Source organism: Acomys minous (assembly GCF_964271855.1).
Source record: "Acomys minous genome assembly, chromosome: 1".
NCBI classification, from domain to species: Eukaryota; Metazoa; Chordata; class Mammalia; order Rodentia; family Muridae; genus Acomys; species Acomys minous.
This window is the reverse complement of record NC_140483.1, coordinates 23,974,128-23,990,377: the sequence shown is the minus strand read 5'-3', so window position 1 is coordinate 23,990,377 and position 16,250 is coordinate 23,974,128. Positions and strand designations below refer to the sequence as shown.

The window sequence follows — 16,250 nt, the reverse complement described above, 5'->3', positions numbered from 1 at the left end:
GCCTTTTGTGTAGTCAGTGATCTATTACAGATGATTTGTAAAGGGAAATATTCCTATCCCCTCTCTTCTTCTGCATATGTGATACATCTTAAAGACATAACATGAGATATATTATTCCTTTGGTTGTAAAATAGCCTTGGCTGTCTATCTTAAGACTGTCTTAAGAATTATGGGGACGTAGCTCAGTGGTAGAGCCCTTTGCTAGCATGCAGAAGGTCCTGGGTTCAATCCCTGGCACAGACTAACCACTCTGTGCTGCATTTGTAATATGATCAAAACAACTGATTCCTCATTTGTTGTCAGGAAACCATGGTTCTAAAGCTCTGCAAAAGGTCATGGGTCCCTGGCCACAAATGGCTCTTTGTCACTGTCATCACAAAGCAAGAAACTTCATGGGATAGAAACATGAAATCAAGCATCAATTCACCTGCATTCAAATCTGTTTCTCCAGATTAAAAAAAAAAATTTATCGTAGAGAGGATCCTGAGCCACTTAATGTGGTATGTATGTATGTATGTAGATAGATAGATAGATAGATAGATAGATAGATAGATAGATAGATAGATAGATAATACATAGATGATAATAGATGATGATGATAGACAGATGATACATCATAGACGATGATAATAGGTAGATAGATAGATAGATAGATAGATAGATAGAGGCTAGATATAGATTCTTAGGTTGTTGAAGGATGAATAGCATGAGTTCAGATAAGCTACTAGCAGAGGACACCTGGTAGGTGTCTAATGCCTGTGGGATCTGAATCTGAGTAGCTTGTTTGCTTCATTATCAGTTGTCTTACCCCATTGCTTCTGAAACAGCAGTGGTATTTCTTACTTTGCATGACATCTTTCCTATCTTTCATCTTGCTGGCGACAGTTCTGCCCCTTGGGTACCCCCATCAAATCCTGAAGCCTGAGCTGACTCAGTGATCCTGTTTCCTGGCCCACAGGTGAACATCGACCACTTCACTAAAACCATCACCATGAAGAACCTGATGAAACCCTCCCCGAGAACCTTCGACCTGGCCCAGAAAAGAATCCATGCCCTGATGGAGAAGGATTCGCTGCCCCGCTTTGTGCGCTCTAAGTTTTATAAGGAGTTAATCAAGTAGTAATCTGGTTGAGCTTCCAAAGTCGCCCCATGAGTTGAGTTACATCCTCTGTAGCAACACAGCATCCCCCAGGCACCTCCACATTTTTCCATAGCAGCTTTGCTCCAAGACACCCAAACAAAGGCAAACCCCAGGCTGTGTTGCCAACTCTTTTGCTCTTATTGGTTAGGGTGTGCAAATCTATTGTCTTAGGGCCTTCACTTCCATTTCTTCTTTCTGACTGCTTTGTAATGAAGGTCTACCAAGTGTCTTTCAGTCTAAGTCACAGAAAAATCCTGTTTAACATAAGCTGTCTGTGAACAGAATAGGTGATAAATTGCTCTTTAAACTGGGCTGAAAAGAAAAACAGATGCAAGAGTCCCTTTTCACTGGGATTTGACTGGTCTTGTTTATTGTTTTAATTCTCATCCTCCTAATGATTTCGGGATTTGGTTAGTTAAAAAGCAGCAAGCTGTTTATAAGGCAGCCAGCCACCTTTGGGTTTTTAAGCAAATCCATTGTTAATATCACTGACCACTCCATCCTACGGTACCTCTGTGCTAGCCAGACAGTCTCAACATGAGACACAACAAATATATTGTGCTTTACAAAATCAATCTGAACAGAATTCATTTAAATTCGGCCTTTATGCCTCCCAATCAGGAGGGAAACAGTCCGCCTTTGACTCTCTCTCTCAAACAATTAGGAATGCTAAAAACCCAAGAATCTTGTTGAGCTGTTTCGTGAACAATGACAAAATTAATAATTTAAAATGTAAACGCTCTGCTCACATTAGTTGAAGTATCCAAACGTCTGAAAATGCCCAGACAGTTAACTTGCTGTTACACACTCACCCAGGTGACCCTTGCTAGGGAGACCTCAGCTCCCTGTGCTTACAGACGGTGTGATTGACCAGCCTTGTCAGTGGAAGGAGAGGAGGATGGAGAGGATGCCTCAAGGGCAGTGCTGTGAGGCAACAACGGAATGCAGGGAGACATGCTTCTGCAGTCTGATGGCTACATTATATACCCTTACTTCTACATATCTCTATATAATTTTAAATTATATATTCTTCTAACATTTAAAATAGTAAAGGGGAGGTAAGTAAGTATTCTAGCTCCAAAGGAGAAGTCAGTTGAAGTCAGTTGTATTAAAATTGGCCAGAAAAATATTTTGGAGAGATTGGGGGCGGGGGGGGGGGGAATCTATGTTAATAGTAGTTTCTACGGTAACAAGAAGAAAACACATCCTTTTAAATCTGAGAAATTAGAAAAAGTGAGATGACCTTTCCAGGAAAAGAATCTGAAGCCTTTGTTTGGCATTCCTTCCCCTTCCTCCCTCTGCTCTCCAGTGTCCCTCGGGTAAATTGCCTGAGAAAGTATGAAGCTCAGTGTGTGAGCCCAGGGCTTCTTGAGTCTCCCTGGTCTAGGAGAGCACAGCTGTGGCGGAAAGTGGATCCAGGATGTAGGAAAGTGTTGGGACTAAATTGTGGTCAATGGACAGGAGCATTTGCTTCTTGTTCTCAAAGGAAGCCTATGATTCCTCTGGGAACTGGCCCATAATCTGGGCTTCTTGTCTGAGTCTGATATAGCTCTGGGTTGAAGGTCAGATTAATCTTTAAATCAAATCAGCAAAAAAAAAAAAGTTTTTCTTTTATCTCATTTAAAGACATGGACTTCAATTGGCTGATGCGTTCTGCGTATAAAAATCCGTTTTAATGAGGAGAATTCGATTATTTCCTGAATACCATTGGGTATTCACTAACAAATAAACTGATAAACCAATGAGCACTCCCTTCTAGGGATTTGCCAAACTATGCCATCATACAAGTGATGGTTTGAGAATTGCTTAAGTGGCCAGTTAATTTAGAGAAATGACTTTCACTCCTGAAACTGTATCCTCTAGCAAGCATTTCCTTCGCTTCCTGGGAATTTAGCAGATTTGGAAGATAATGGGACACAAGGAGAAAGGGAATAAAGCAGAAAGGAGAACTAGCAAAAAAGTAAGTACTCAGTCCTCTGAAATTAGCTGTCTGGAGAACACAGAGGAACAGCCCAGCCTTTAAGGCAATCAAATTGCATCTTGCCGTCATCCTGTGGGTTTGCAGTGAGGCATTTCGGGGCTCACAGTGAGGCAAGACAAGGAAGTTCATCTTAAGATTCTACAGGAAATTGACTACAGAAAAGGGCAACTACAGAGGGCTTCTTTTCCTCCTGTTAGACTTGTGGGTGCCAGAAAGCAGGGGGTGGGGGCGGATACATCTGGAGCATCCAAGCATCCAAACCTCAGGGCTAGCGAACTCTAGGCAGGTTTGGGATATGAAGTCTTGGTATATAGGCTCTTCAGCCTCGAGTCTCCCTTCTACATGCATCTAGCATCCATTTAGCAGTCTCAGCACAATGCCTTATGGCCAATAACTTAAAAGCTACTTCTGGTGTTAAAACACATTTCCCCTCAGATAAGTCCTGTGGCTAATGAAAGCAACTGATAACCATAAGAGCTTGCTGTAGCCTCAGTAAGCCATCTGGTCAGTTCTCCCCACCGAGGAGACATCTGGGACTCTAAGTGGAAGGTTAAAGCAAAGAATGATGAATACAACACACAGGCAGAGGCTTTGGAGTTTCACCCTCCCCCCATTCACTGTTTAATAATAATCATATGCATCAAGCAGAGAAGCTATGAAGCCGTCTTCCTCATATTCAGTTTAATATGCTTTCTTCAAGTTACCAGTTCCCTCATTTAATGTGCATTTTCCCTCCTCCCTCACTTCCCCTCCCCTCCTCCTTCTCTGAGACAGGATGCCTCACAGTATTTAGGTAATAATGAAGATGTTTAAGAGCACTCAAATTCTTAGCTAGGAAGAGATGCAGGCAAAAGCATAGAGACAATCAAGGGAAATGCTTCGCGTATGCCACAGGAGGTGAGCAAGCTGGATACTGTTTGCCAAACGTTCTATGTCATGAAGTCTGCATGGTGTTCAGGAACTACGGTTTTGCTTTTGTTTTTTAATTTGACGACTTGGGAAGCCATTTCTGAGGGAAGAATGGGATGGAAATGAGGGGTTTATGAAGTCCTGTGCCAGCACTTTTCTCATAAGTTTTAAATTCTGAACCAATGGTGTTGGTTTCCTGATTATTGTATGCAATAACCCATGTAGAAGGTAACTCACTCTTACTGATAATAAAATCTATATTAGCCTATAGCAGAAATCACACTTTACATTAAATAAATGTCTATATAATGGTCTCTTGGGTTCTTCTTGACTTCCAAGCATTTTTTCAAGAAACATTTTTGGGGGGGCAGGAAAAGATCATCCTCCCCCCCCACACACACACAGTGCTTACAACATGTGACACCTTGATCAGTGGAAGAGTTCCCCACCAAGATTTAGTCCCAACAGACGCAGCTAAACAAAACTCAGGAAACACAAAATACAAAGGATGGAACCTTCTAGTGAACACTTCTCCTTGGGTAGGGGTGGCAATCACCAGTTGGCCCAGCTGATGTCACTGTTAGAAACAGGTTGAGCATCTGGGAGTGTAGAATAATTTGGTTCCTATGATATTCGATGAACATATTACTTCTCTTCTTTCCACATATTGATGAAAAGGAACAAATCCCAGTGCTACTGCAAACAGTTCAAATCTCATGAGTTTGAATTTTATACTAAGATCATTTTAGGGGAGGTGCTAAGGTCACAGCTAATGGAATTGGAACTGGGTAGAAGGGAAGAGCTTGTGTGAAAAATAAAAAAGGAAGAGAGAGGGAATAAATAAGATCGGATTTACCATGGGGAAGCAAAGATGAGAATTTGGGAAAGAGAAAAGGGAGAGAGACCTAAATAGCACTTAAAGTTAGTTGTCTTTTCCAGTTCCCATAAGACCTAACTCTATTTAATGTAGATAAAATGCCCCACGCCATCTCAATACCATCTATTTTTTCCCTAATTTTAATCATCTTGGATGAGTTCCTTAGAGTTCCTGACAAGAAGGATTATTAACAAAGGCCACAGAAACTTCAAATGACATTGTCAGAGTCACTATGGAAGCAATGGCAGAGCAATTTAGACATCTGGTCACCTGTCAGACTCCTAACTGGTCACTACATAGGATCCCTTGAGACCCGGGGGTTGTTGGCTTTGACTTGAGAAAAGCAGAGCAAATGAACCCCAGTCCAAGTGAAACCCAATCCTCCTGTGTGTCAAAATCAAGCAAACCAAGTCAGGTAGGAGAAGCTCCCTGAGTTTTGTTTTTTGTTTTTGTTTTGTTTTGTTTTGTTAAGCTTACATTTTCTGAATGGCTGGTGCGTGTGCTACTTTACTGTGACAGAACTCCGTGAGTAGAAGCAACGAAGCTGGCAAGTCACATGTTACTTGTCAAAGCCCGCGCCAAGCCATTCTCTCTCCTGTTCAAGGCCTCTCACTCCACTGCCTTCACCCAATCAGCACATAGACATTTTCAGAGAACTGAGCAAACAAATGTCACCTTCTCCACTGACACAGTCTTAACTCCCTCCCACCCCCTAGACTATATCTAACCACGATGGATGAAATCCCTCCAGAACAGTCAGGAAATTCTCTTGGAAGAATGTTAGCAAAACAAAGGTTTCTGTTTCTAACTTACAGAAAAGTCAGGCACAAAAGTGTGCAGCTACCGCCTCCTACTAATTTCCCAAGAAGACAGACGAATGAAGGAAATCAAAATTAGTATGGCTTCTAGATCTACCATCAGGAAACAATGTTCCTCACATTGATACCCACAACAATAAATACTAATTTATAGAGGAGCAGCAAAGGCTAGGGCCAGAGCAGATGGGAGACTGTGGGACCAGCAATAACCACAGGCTCCTTTGGGCCCAGCCCCTACTTTGTCTCCTTTAAGATGTCTGCACTGCACTCCCCAGGCTCTGACACTGGGAACCTTTTCTAAATAAGTAGGTCAGGCATCTGTCACGTTCTTTGTTTCTGTGCATCTCCAGCCAATTTCCTAAGCAGAAACTGGAACGGGAGAAAAGTAAATGAATTGTCTGGATTACTTTTTCTGGCAGGTAACTACTGCGTGACTTTTCATTCTGATATGAGTTCTGCCTCACAGCTGGGGGTAAGCGTGGAAGGAAGGGTAGTCTCGCTCATTTGGAGCAGTTCTTGCTTCCTCCAAAAAAAAAAAAGGCTTAATGGCATTGGGGATTGGTAGCTTTCCAGTCTACTCCTGGAGAATGACTAACTGTAAGGGAAGGCAGCAAAACAGCCGGTAGTTTTCGATTGTATAAGGGGGCCTTTTATCTTATTAATCAACACTCAATAGTGTCTGCATCATCGCCCACCCTCACAGAGCGTCACCTACAGGACTCCAGCATAAGGAAGCTGGGCTGAGGGCTCCAAAGAGTTACAGAGAGTTTTCCATGAGAGCTGCCGTGTCACACAGGCTCTTGTTTTCCTCCGAAGTACACCCTGCAGACTCGGTGTGCCTGTTGTGAGCCCAGGAACTCTGTTTCTCCCGGTTACGTTCTGACTCCGCCCAGACACCACGTTTGTGTAAGTGGAACAGTGACAATCAATCACCAGCTGTAGGGAACACATTCCTAAGCTCCGAAAGACAAACAGCTCAATTTTCTGGATCCTGAACAAGTCACAGGAAGAAAAAAAAGAAAAAGAAAAAGAAAAAGAAGATCGTATTTTAGGATATGGCAGTCTAGAAGAATAAACATAAGGATCCCAAGTTGAGTCTGAGTCTTAGAGCAGCAAAGCCCAGAGCTCCAAGCTTTTCTGCCTCTTAAACCTTGGCCCTAAACTCAGCTATTTGCAGTTACCCCGTATTAATACAAAGAGTCCTGACTGTATAGCAGGCTCTACACTAGCTAGAGATACAGACATAAGGGGATCTCGTGCCATCTGGGGACTAGAGATTTTGTTGAGAAGATCCATATACAGATGGAGTGCCAAAACGAGGAGCTGAGTGACATACTGAAGTTCGCAGTGTGGAGATACACCTTAGAGAAGGCAGTCAGTCTCCAGATGACCTCCTCTGTGTAGTCAGCCCAGTGAGTGGATTTCAATGGGTTTCCAAGGTTACACCATCACTACTGTTTCCTTCCCATTTACAGGTGCTAAGCAGGAGCTGCGGTGCAGACAACCACTCTCCTCTCCTCTCCTTCTCACTGGATGAAGGACCTCTCTCCTTCCTCCCCCATCCATTCCTTAAAGGCACAACCACAAGCTCACCTGTATACTTAGAAATTCTGACCACGCCTCCTCCAAAGATTGATTCCTTTTACTCAATGCTCTCTCTCTAAGATAGCAATATTAATAAGAATAAAATCATTCTTTATATGCTAGGTTATTTCATCTAGTGTGTTCTGCCTATTGTCACAATAGCTTCAAGGAACAAATATGAGGTATTACAAGCATTCCTTTTTGAAGAAAAAAATAAGAGGTTTAGTAACTTACCAAGGCCACAGTGTTTCTTTAACTGTCTAGACTGTGACCCCCATGTGTTACTTGATTATATACTCCAAAGATATGGGTCAAGACTGTGACTGGGGTAAATTACATCTTTAACATGTATTTGTTTAGTGAGTCAATCAACAAAAGCCAGACACAAGTGCCACTCAACTGAAGGTGTAAGATGGGAAAAGCAGATACCATTTTCCCCACTCAACTTGAAGAAATTCAGGAGAGCAAAGAATCTCTCCAAGCAAATTACATACAGCAGAAAAGAGCTGACATCTGTGTAAGTGTGACTCCCGGTCTAAGGTTTGGTCATTACCAGGCCCCAGCCTGCTAAAGCAGCAGGTCTCCCTTGACTTCTCGCACATCCTGGTCCACACCGTTGTTCATAGTCATCAATGCCAAAAGTCAAAGTGAGTTCCGTGACTGTTCTAGCTGCAGTCTCCTTTCCACAGAGCACGGCACGCTGTCCTCTTTAACTCCTGATACTAGGTAGCCACACCTGATCTCAGTCCCAGGCTTTCTCAAAACAGTTCTGCATGGGGAGCATTTCTCTGCTTCCAGGATCTGATCAAAGGCCTTTGGCCTTGTTCTGAGTTCCCAACACTAAGACACCACCAAGTAAGCTGAGTTAGGTTCCCTTGAGAAAAAAACTAGCATATCATTTAGCAGAGTCCGGTAAGATGTTGTTTTTAATTATAATGAAGTAGGATGTGGGTGTGGGTGTGTGTGAAAAAGTATTAATAATTGCCAATTTGCTACTGAGACAATTTGCATTGTTTACTAAATTTATCTTGCAATCTTTTAAAGTTACTCGAGATGCAAAGCAATTTTACTAGACAATTTAATTTAATACCTGGAGAAAACCAAAGTCTTTTATTGTTCAAAAGTAAGGTTGTGCCAGTCAGTCTCAGAGACTAGCAATCAGCTGGTAGATTTTGTTACGTTGTTATGTTTACTATAATGAGGAAGGGTATGTGGGGGGCGGGGCTCTTTTGTTAGTTTTTGTTTTCTTTGCTGTCATTGGCAGGAAGTAGATGCAGAGGGGGACGACAGCAACAGCGAATGCTCCCTCCTCGGCATGTGCTGAAGACCACAAGGCAGCGTGAGAGCCTTGCTTCTGTGCTTGACGTCATGAGTGTCCTGCACACATGTGAATGTGAAAACAAACTTTTCTCTCTCTGCCTTCTAAATTAAAAACAGAGCACTTCTGTGGCCTGATGTGGGGACTTTCCTGCACAGTCCATTAGTTCTCCAGTGAAGAGCAGATTGGGTCCTTTAGATCAATTATGGCATAGCTGCTGGCATCAAATCCCACAGACTAAAGGTTCTGTCCCACTACCATGCTAGCTTCAGCTGCCTTTATGAGCAGTCACCACACACACTACTCGTGAGCTTCCTTTAAGTCTTGTATCCCTCCTCACCTTCCTTGGGTTTGGCTCTTTTGCTAGCTTGGCTCAGAGAACTCGGGATAACACAGTTACTGACTTATTACAGGGGGTTCTACAAAGAATCTCATGATCATCCAGGCAAGAGGGAGAAAGGGTAAGGTGCGAGCATGGGACAGAGAGCTGCCCCATCCTGGTCAAGTTCAGCACTCTCTTGGCATCTCCGCATATTCAGTGAGTTCATGCTTCTGCAATATGGTGAATTTAAATATATATGGATTAAAGTCACTGGTAAAAAAAACAAAGGGATGTTCTGTACGCTCAATTTTCTTAACCAATATATTTTATTAACAACTTAGTGACCAAGCATATGTCACTTATAACCCAAATAACCAAAACAATAGGAAATGAGGATTAATAGACACAAATACAAAACCGTAAGGATATCAGTTCTGAGGAATGATTCTCCTGGCACAATCAGCAGAATTTTTTCTGCTGGAACCTAGAGTAACCAGAACCCAAAACCTCAGCAGGAGCCGGAGCCCCAAAGCCTTCCCTCAAGCGGTTCTCTCTAGGAGAGTTTCAAAGTGCAACGATGAACAGCCGAAACTATCCCAAGTCTCCAAAAAGCCCCGCCTCCAGTTCTGGGCTCATTTATATATCTCCTCCCAGAGTCTTATTCACGGGATCTTTTCAGCTGGCAACAGTTAAGCTCCTGGTCGGTCTTCTAGTGGATTAACCTCACCTGTTCTCTCACAAGACCATTCTGATCCAACACTTGGGATCCTAAAAAAACAGGTTTATCTTTCCTTCAATGTTCAATACATTTGTAATTAACAATGTGATCCAAAGATGTGCTATTCATTCGATATCCATTTTGCAAAAGACAGTCATTAGAGAAGGGTAGTCCACTCAAGCAGAAAAGATAACACCCAGTAACAACTCAGCACCCACGCTCCTGCAAGTATCCCTAACTAAACACACACACACAGTGACACGAAAGTAAGAGGGGCGCACACTTGGAAGAAGTAGAAGTAGGAGAGGAAAGAGAATGTAATACATATGATCCAAATGTATTATATAAATTTAACTTTTTAAGAAAACAAATGCAGGAGGAGAATTGGACAATATGCAATTACAGAAATTGACAGTCTCTGCAAGTCTCTAATCATTGTGTCTGGTGCGGGAGCTTGGCATCTATAGAGGAAACATCTGGGAAGGAAGGCAGATGTGAAATAAGAGAAAAAGGGAACAAGCTAGCACCCGAGCTGGCAGCAAAGGAAGGACTGAGACAGATGTTGGTTCTTAAGGTCTCGCTCTGTGACGGGAGAACAGCAAGGGATAAAGGAGGGTGGAGCAACTGCAGATCCAGACGCCATCCCAAACCAAAGGGAGCAAATCAAAAGATAAGTGATGTGTGTGCTGTAAGGAACGGCTGGCTCTTCATTTCACCTCTTATTTCTCACAAGTATCTTTTCTTGCGTTCCACTCTAACTGCTGACCCACCATGAGAGGAATTTGGAGAAGTGAAGTTCACCTTGGTCAAGCTGACACATTACAAAGCCACTTTAGCACACAGTAACTCCCTAAGAGACTTCTGAATGGCTTTCAAAAATGCCTCTACTATTTTGTCATCAGTAGGATATGCAGGAGTAAGTTGCTGCAAATTCCTCCTGAGGATCGGTATGACTTTTACATTTTGGTCATCTGAATATATGTGTTGTGGTTTTGATTATGATCCAGCAGATTGCTCATAATGATGAACTCACATGTGTGTGTGTGTGTGTGTGTGTGTGTGTGTGTGTGTGTGTGTGTGTGTGTGCCTGTGCAAGCTCATGTAGATATGTCATGGTGCCTGTGTGGTGCTGAACCAATGGCAACATTCTGGAATCTGCTCTCTCCTTCCATCATGTGGGTCCCAGGGATTGAGATCAAGTTGTGCATTTCGGCAGCACCCTGACCCACTGAGCCATCTCACTAGCCCAGATATGAAATATAGGTATAGTAATAAATATCTATATAGACATATAGATATAGGAGTGTGTGTGTGTGTGTGCTTACTAGCTTTTTGTGCATTTCCTTGGCTCCATGCTAGTTCATGTTGTAGACATTTTTAATGCCTTGCCTTTTTTTTATCATTAAAACGAAATAATTTTATTTATGTTCTTTGTGTAAGTCACTTGTCAGGTTTATTTCAGGTATTATCCTGGGGTATAGCTTTCCTCTCTGGTTTCTTAACACTATTATATACTAAGAAGAATTTTTAAATAATACAAAATCACTTCCCTTATTCTCATTCATGGCTAAATAATTTTTGTATTTAAAATACCTTGATATAAAACAAGATCATTAGACTGTTGTCTTAAGTTGTTCTCTTAAAAGGCTTTAGCTGGGCAATGGTGGTGCACGCCTTTAATCCCAGAAGTTGAGAAGCTGAGGCAGGTGGAACGTTGTGAGTTTGAGGCCAGTCTATTCTACAGAGCAAGTTCCTTGACAGTCAAAGCTATACAGAGAGACCCTGCCTTGAACTGCCCCCCCCCCAAAAAGTAGTTTCAATTTTGAATTCATGTATAGTGACATTTTTGAGAATTCTGGAATTTTGGCTTCTTTAATATTATAAGAATATGCTTTTGTTTTACTTCCAGGTGTGGGCTATGGTGCTGCTTTGCAGCAGCTGACTATGATTTGCCTTGTGCTCTAGCAGAGGCAGAGGCATGGTTTTGCCAACTGCAGATAATTCCTACAAGTGTGCGATGTTTGCAGTTCTGGGAACTTTTTAGAGGGTACATACAAATGCTAGGGCCTGAATAGTTGAGATTGTGGGTCATTCATGGGCATTGTTTGTGGTTTGTTCGTGGTCGTGCTCAAAGAAGAAACAAAAGAAAATGAGGTAGATCCAGGGATCTCACCCCCCCACACACACACACCCTCTCTCCTCTTTCTTTCTCTCCTACCTAGTGATAGGGGATGAATCAGGGGATGTGAGGAATAAAAGGTGGGAAAAAAGAAGAACCCACAAAGTAATACGACTTTCAAAGCATCCAATCTCAACATACATCAGAAGTTAAAATCTAAAAAACAATCAAACACCATGGGATAGACACGGCAGAATTGAGTTTGGTAAATGCCTTTTTCTGCTTTGTTTTATTTCCTGTTGGTTGTTTGAGGCAAGATATTACTAGATAGCCTTTCCTCACCTAGAACTCGCTCTGTAGCCCAGGCTAGCCTCAAACTCACACTACTCCTACATCTGCTTCCTCCTAAGTGCTAGGACTAGAGACATGCATCACCATGACCCTTGTCATTTATAAAATAAAGAAAATACTTTAAAATTTTATCTTGCTCAAAGATTTCATGATGACTGAGGGATGAACTTTTTCAAATATGTTCTGATATATTGGCACAGTCTTCCCCATTAATTTAGTAATAAAGTATGCTGAGTTTATGGTGCTAAATCACTTCAAAATCTTAAAATAAGTATATCTGCAATATAATGCTAATTTTTTTCTTCTGAAATGTATTTTTAAGCATTTTTTTTGGCATTTTTACTACTGTTCACATGTATGATATTTGCCTTTATTTTTCACTATTCTATATTCTTGTAGAAATTTCAGCGTCAAAATTATGATAACTGCAAACTCTGCTGAGAAATGCTTTCAATTTTTATGTATTTGTGAAGACATTATGTGTCACAGGAGTTGGCTGTTCTTTAACACTCAATAAAATTCACTATAGGAAACCACTCAAGAATGACTCAGTTTGGCTAGTGGCTTTGACATTCTTAGGGTATTAATTTCTCATGAGCCAGTCTTTGGTGTTTTTACCTTAAGAACGACATAAGTTCTGGAATATTATATTACACAGTGATTTCAAATGTTTCTTCTCACATTTTCATAGGTACTGATTGTAGTTGTTATAAACACGTACACACTTTTCCCTGAAATCACTGGGTTATGCTCTCTTCTGGTCTTTAATCATCCAAGAACTGGATTTCTTTTCATTATCCTCTAAAATAAACCAGCTTATTGTCTTTGTTGATGGTCTTTATGCCTTAGTTATTTTCTTCCATTTGTCTCTGCTTACAGCTTAAATGACTACTTTCTTGTTACAGTCTATCTGGTTCTCTCTTCTGTAACATCTGAAGTTAGAGGTTTATCTCACTAGTTTACGCTTCTCTAATTTTTTTTTACTGTAGCTTTTTAAATGATATGCTTGCAATGCCATTATGTAAATTTTGGTAATAACGATTTTAGTGCTATTTAATCCAAGTATATTTGCTTTCCTTTACAGTTCTTCTTTGCTAGTTGTATGTCCCAGCCTCCACATGTATTTTCTCTCTCCATTCTTGTTCTTTATTTCTGTCCATTCTTATCATAGCTATATTGTGTAATTGTGTGTCACTTTTACAAAAATTAGTCATGGCAATTTGTTGAGGTTCATTTTTATTATCCCAGCACAGTGGTTCTCAAACTCCCTAATGCTGTGACCCTCTAATACAGTTTCTCAAGTTGTAGTGACCGCAACCATAAGATTATTTTTGTTCATACTTCATAACTGTAATTTTACTGCGGTTATGAATCATAATGTAAATATTTGATTTGCTGGATATCTGATACATGTGACCCCTGTGAAAGGGTCATTGGACCCCAAAAGGGTCACTCTCACAGGTTGAGAACCACTGTTCTAGCATATGGCCATTCTTTGTAGACCTTATAATATAGCCTAAAAAGAAAAGTTCTTGTCCAACATGGCTTTGATTTTAAAGTTATAAACAGGCAAGTGTAGGTTCCTAAATCACATGACTCTTCATTAGAACATTGGATGACCAGCTAATTGCCAAGAGAAGGGGCCATCATCCACTGAGGAGCTTGTATAGACCCCTCACAGAGAACAAGTATATAAAGTGGGAAAAATGAAAAATATCAAATAAAACAATCAAGGAGCGACACGGAGAGAAATGGAAAAGAGACACTAGAGTGGAGGGAAATGTGGATGCCCACATCGCTCCGTTGCACTTGCCCCTTAGAGAACGTTTGGATTCTTATTATAGCTCCCCGTCTGAAAGGGAGGAGAGGTAGCCTGGAGTTTCACAGCGTGATCACTAAACTGAGAAAAGGGATTGGAGTCAGACAGAATTTGAGAAGCCAGTAGTAACACTGAAAGGGAGGAAATGATAGAGAAATAAACCCAAAATTCTGAATATAATTTCTCAAGAGTTATTGATATGTTCCTGGAATGGGAGCTTAAAAACTCAGAACAAAGTACTTTGAATATGCTAAGGTTGAAGTGTTTATAGGGAAAATTATGTCTTAATTAGACCATCTTCTAAATTAAGACAATGATATAATTTCCCCAATGATTTTTATACACATCTATGGCTTCCCTATGACTCACTTGGCATGTGTCTTCACATAAGGTCCATGCTAGACTATTTTTACCATATGGCTCTTCATTTCTCTCCAAACTATTTACTTAATAATCAGTCTTTTCTGACTGATTTGAGATGTTGCATTCTGGTAAAGGCAAAATTAGTATCTTAAAATGAATATAACTCAAATCAGTCAGACGGTTTGTTCTCAAACTCAGTGCTCCTCTGGCTCACCACCAGCGCTTTCCATTGCACCATCCATCCTCAAAGTAACTTGGCCAGAGTCACTACGCATCCCCACTCCCCTTCTCTCTGAGCTCTGCACTCCTTCCCTCCTCAAATACTACTGTGCCATTTCAAAAATCACATTCCATCTGTCTATCTTGTAACCCTTCACAGATACATCTTTGTCCAAGCCATAGAAGTGTTTGTGTATGTGTGTGTGTGTGTGTGTGTGTGTGTGAGAGAGAGAGAGAGAGAGAGAGAGAGAGAGAGAGAGAGAGAGAGAGAAAGGGTGTAGATTTGGGTGGATGGGGAGGCATGAAGAATCTTGAAGGCAATAGGGATGGGAAAACATGATCAGACTATATTGTATGAAAAAAAATCTACTTCCAACAGAAAACTTAAAATTATCTGTTTAAAAAATATGTTCGTCCGAGCCTCTGAAACAGCATCTTCACTGATCCCTGTACTCCATTTCCCCTGTGCAGCCTTTATACTGCAGCTTGAGTGATCTAAAACACAAACCACATATGTACTCATATGTACTCACACACACACTCACATACATACATACACACATTCCAAATATATATATACACATGTCATATACATACATACACATACTACATATATGCATGCATACCACCACATACATAGTCACACACACAACGTACATACATGCCACATACCCTCTACACACGCACATGCGCACACACATATCCCACACATACTCACATATCCATACATACAAACATACACACACACAAACATGCACACACCACATTCACATATCCCCCACCTACACACAGATGCACACAAACTAAATTGACATCTTAATTAAAAACTTTTAAGACATAAATTAGCTTAGAGCTTCCTGCTTCCTGATAATTTTTCACCAGACTTAGAATTAGACCCAAAGCATCTGCTTGTGACCTGCAGGGCGAAGGCTCAGCTCCCACATTCCCATTGGTTTCACACCATCTCTCTGTAAGTAGCCCATACATTCTTTTGTCTGAGCTTCTGGACCTGCTGTTCTTTCACTTACTTTTCTTTTCCTGCCAGTTGTTCACATGGCTCACATGCTCTGTTTTGGTTTCTGTTCAACTATTCCCTTTTCAGATATTGTTATTAATAACATATGTGTTAGTATATTGCTCACCTCACATTTTTTTTTGCATTTGACATCCAAAGACACTTTAGAGTATAATATTGACCGTTCTGCTTAAATACAAATATACCATATTTAACACTCTCTGTTGCATCTTCTGGTAAGCGCTCCAATAAAGAACAAGACCTATTGCATGATTTGCTCATGGTGCCTCCTTGCTTTCCTACAGTAATGGCAAGACAGTCTTAGTGGCATAGCCTTCTAAACAACCTCCTTCCTGAGCTTGTTAGACTCTTACATGGATTTTCCCCCCTCATTTAAACAATGTAGAAAAAGATTAGAGGATACTCACTTGATTTGAACTTTTGATAGCATTGACTATAATTCTGGTCCGTGGTTATTAGAACTCTGAAGTACAATTTTCTTGACTATGGAAACTTAAGTTCATTTGAGATAATAACATCAGCTCAGTGGAAGTCTAGTAGGGTTGCAGTGCCAGAGTCTGATGCAAAGGGCTCTCAAAAGCAACAGCCGTGTGAGCAGAGCTGCTCCTCTCACCCAGCACCTCTAACGCAAAGCCCACAGGCTCCTGAGAAGACCAAGAACATACTTGTGTTTTG

General features: G+C 41.1%; 1 protein-coding gene across 1 annotated transcript in view; it reads left to right on the top strand.

Moving 5' to 3' along the window:
• RGS5 (regulator of G protein signaling 5) overlaps positions 1–4,345 on the top strand; it is a 37,545-nt gene extending 33,200 nt beyond the window's left edge. Inside the window, exon 5 of the mRNA XM_084763797.1 lies at positions 959–4,345. Within this exon, the coding sequence (XP_084619923.1) occupies positions 959–1,120 (162 nt within the window). The 3' untranslated portion in view covers positions 1,121–4,345. The remainder of the gene's footprint in view (positions 1–958) is intronic.
• Positions 4,346–16,250: the final 11,905 nt, after the last annotated feature.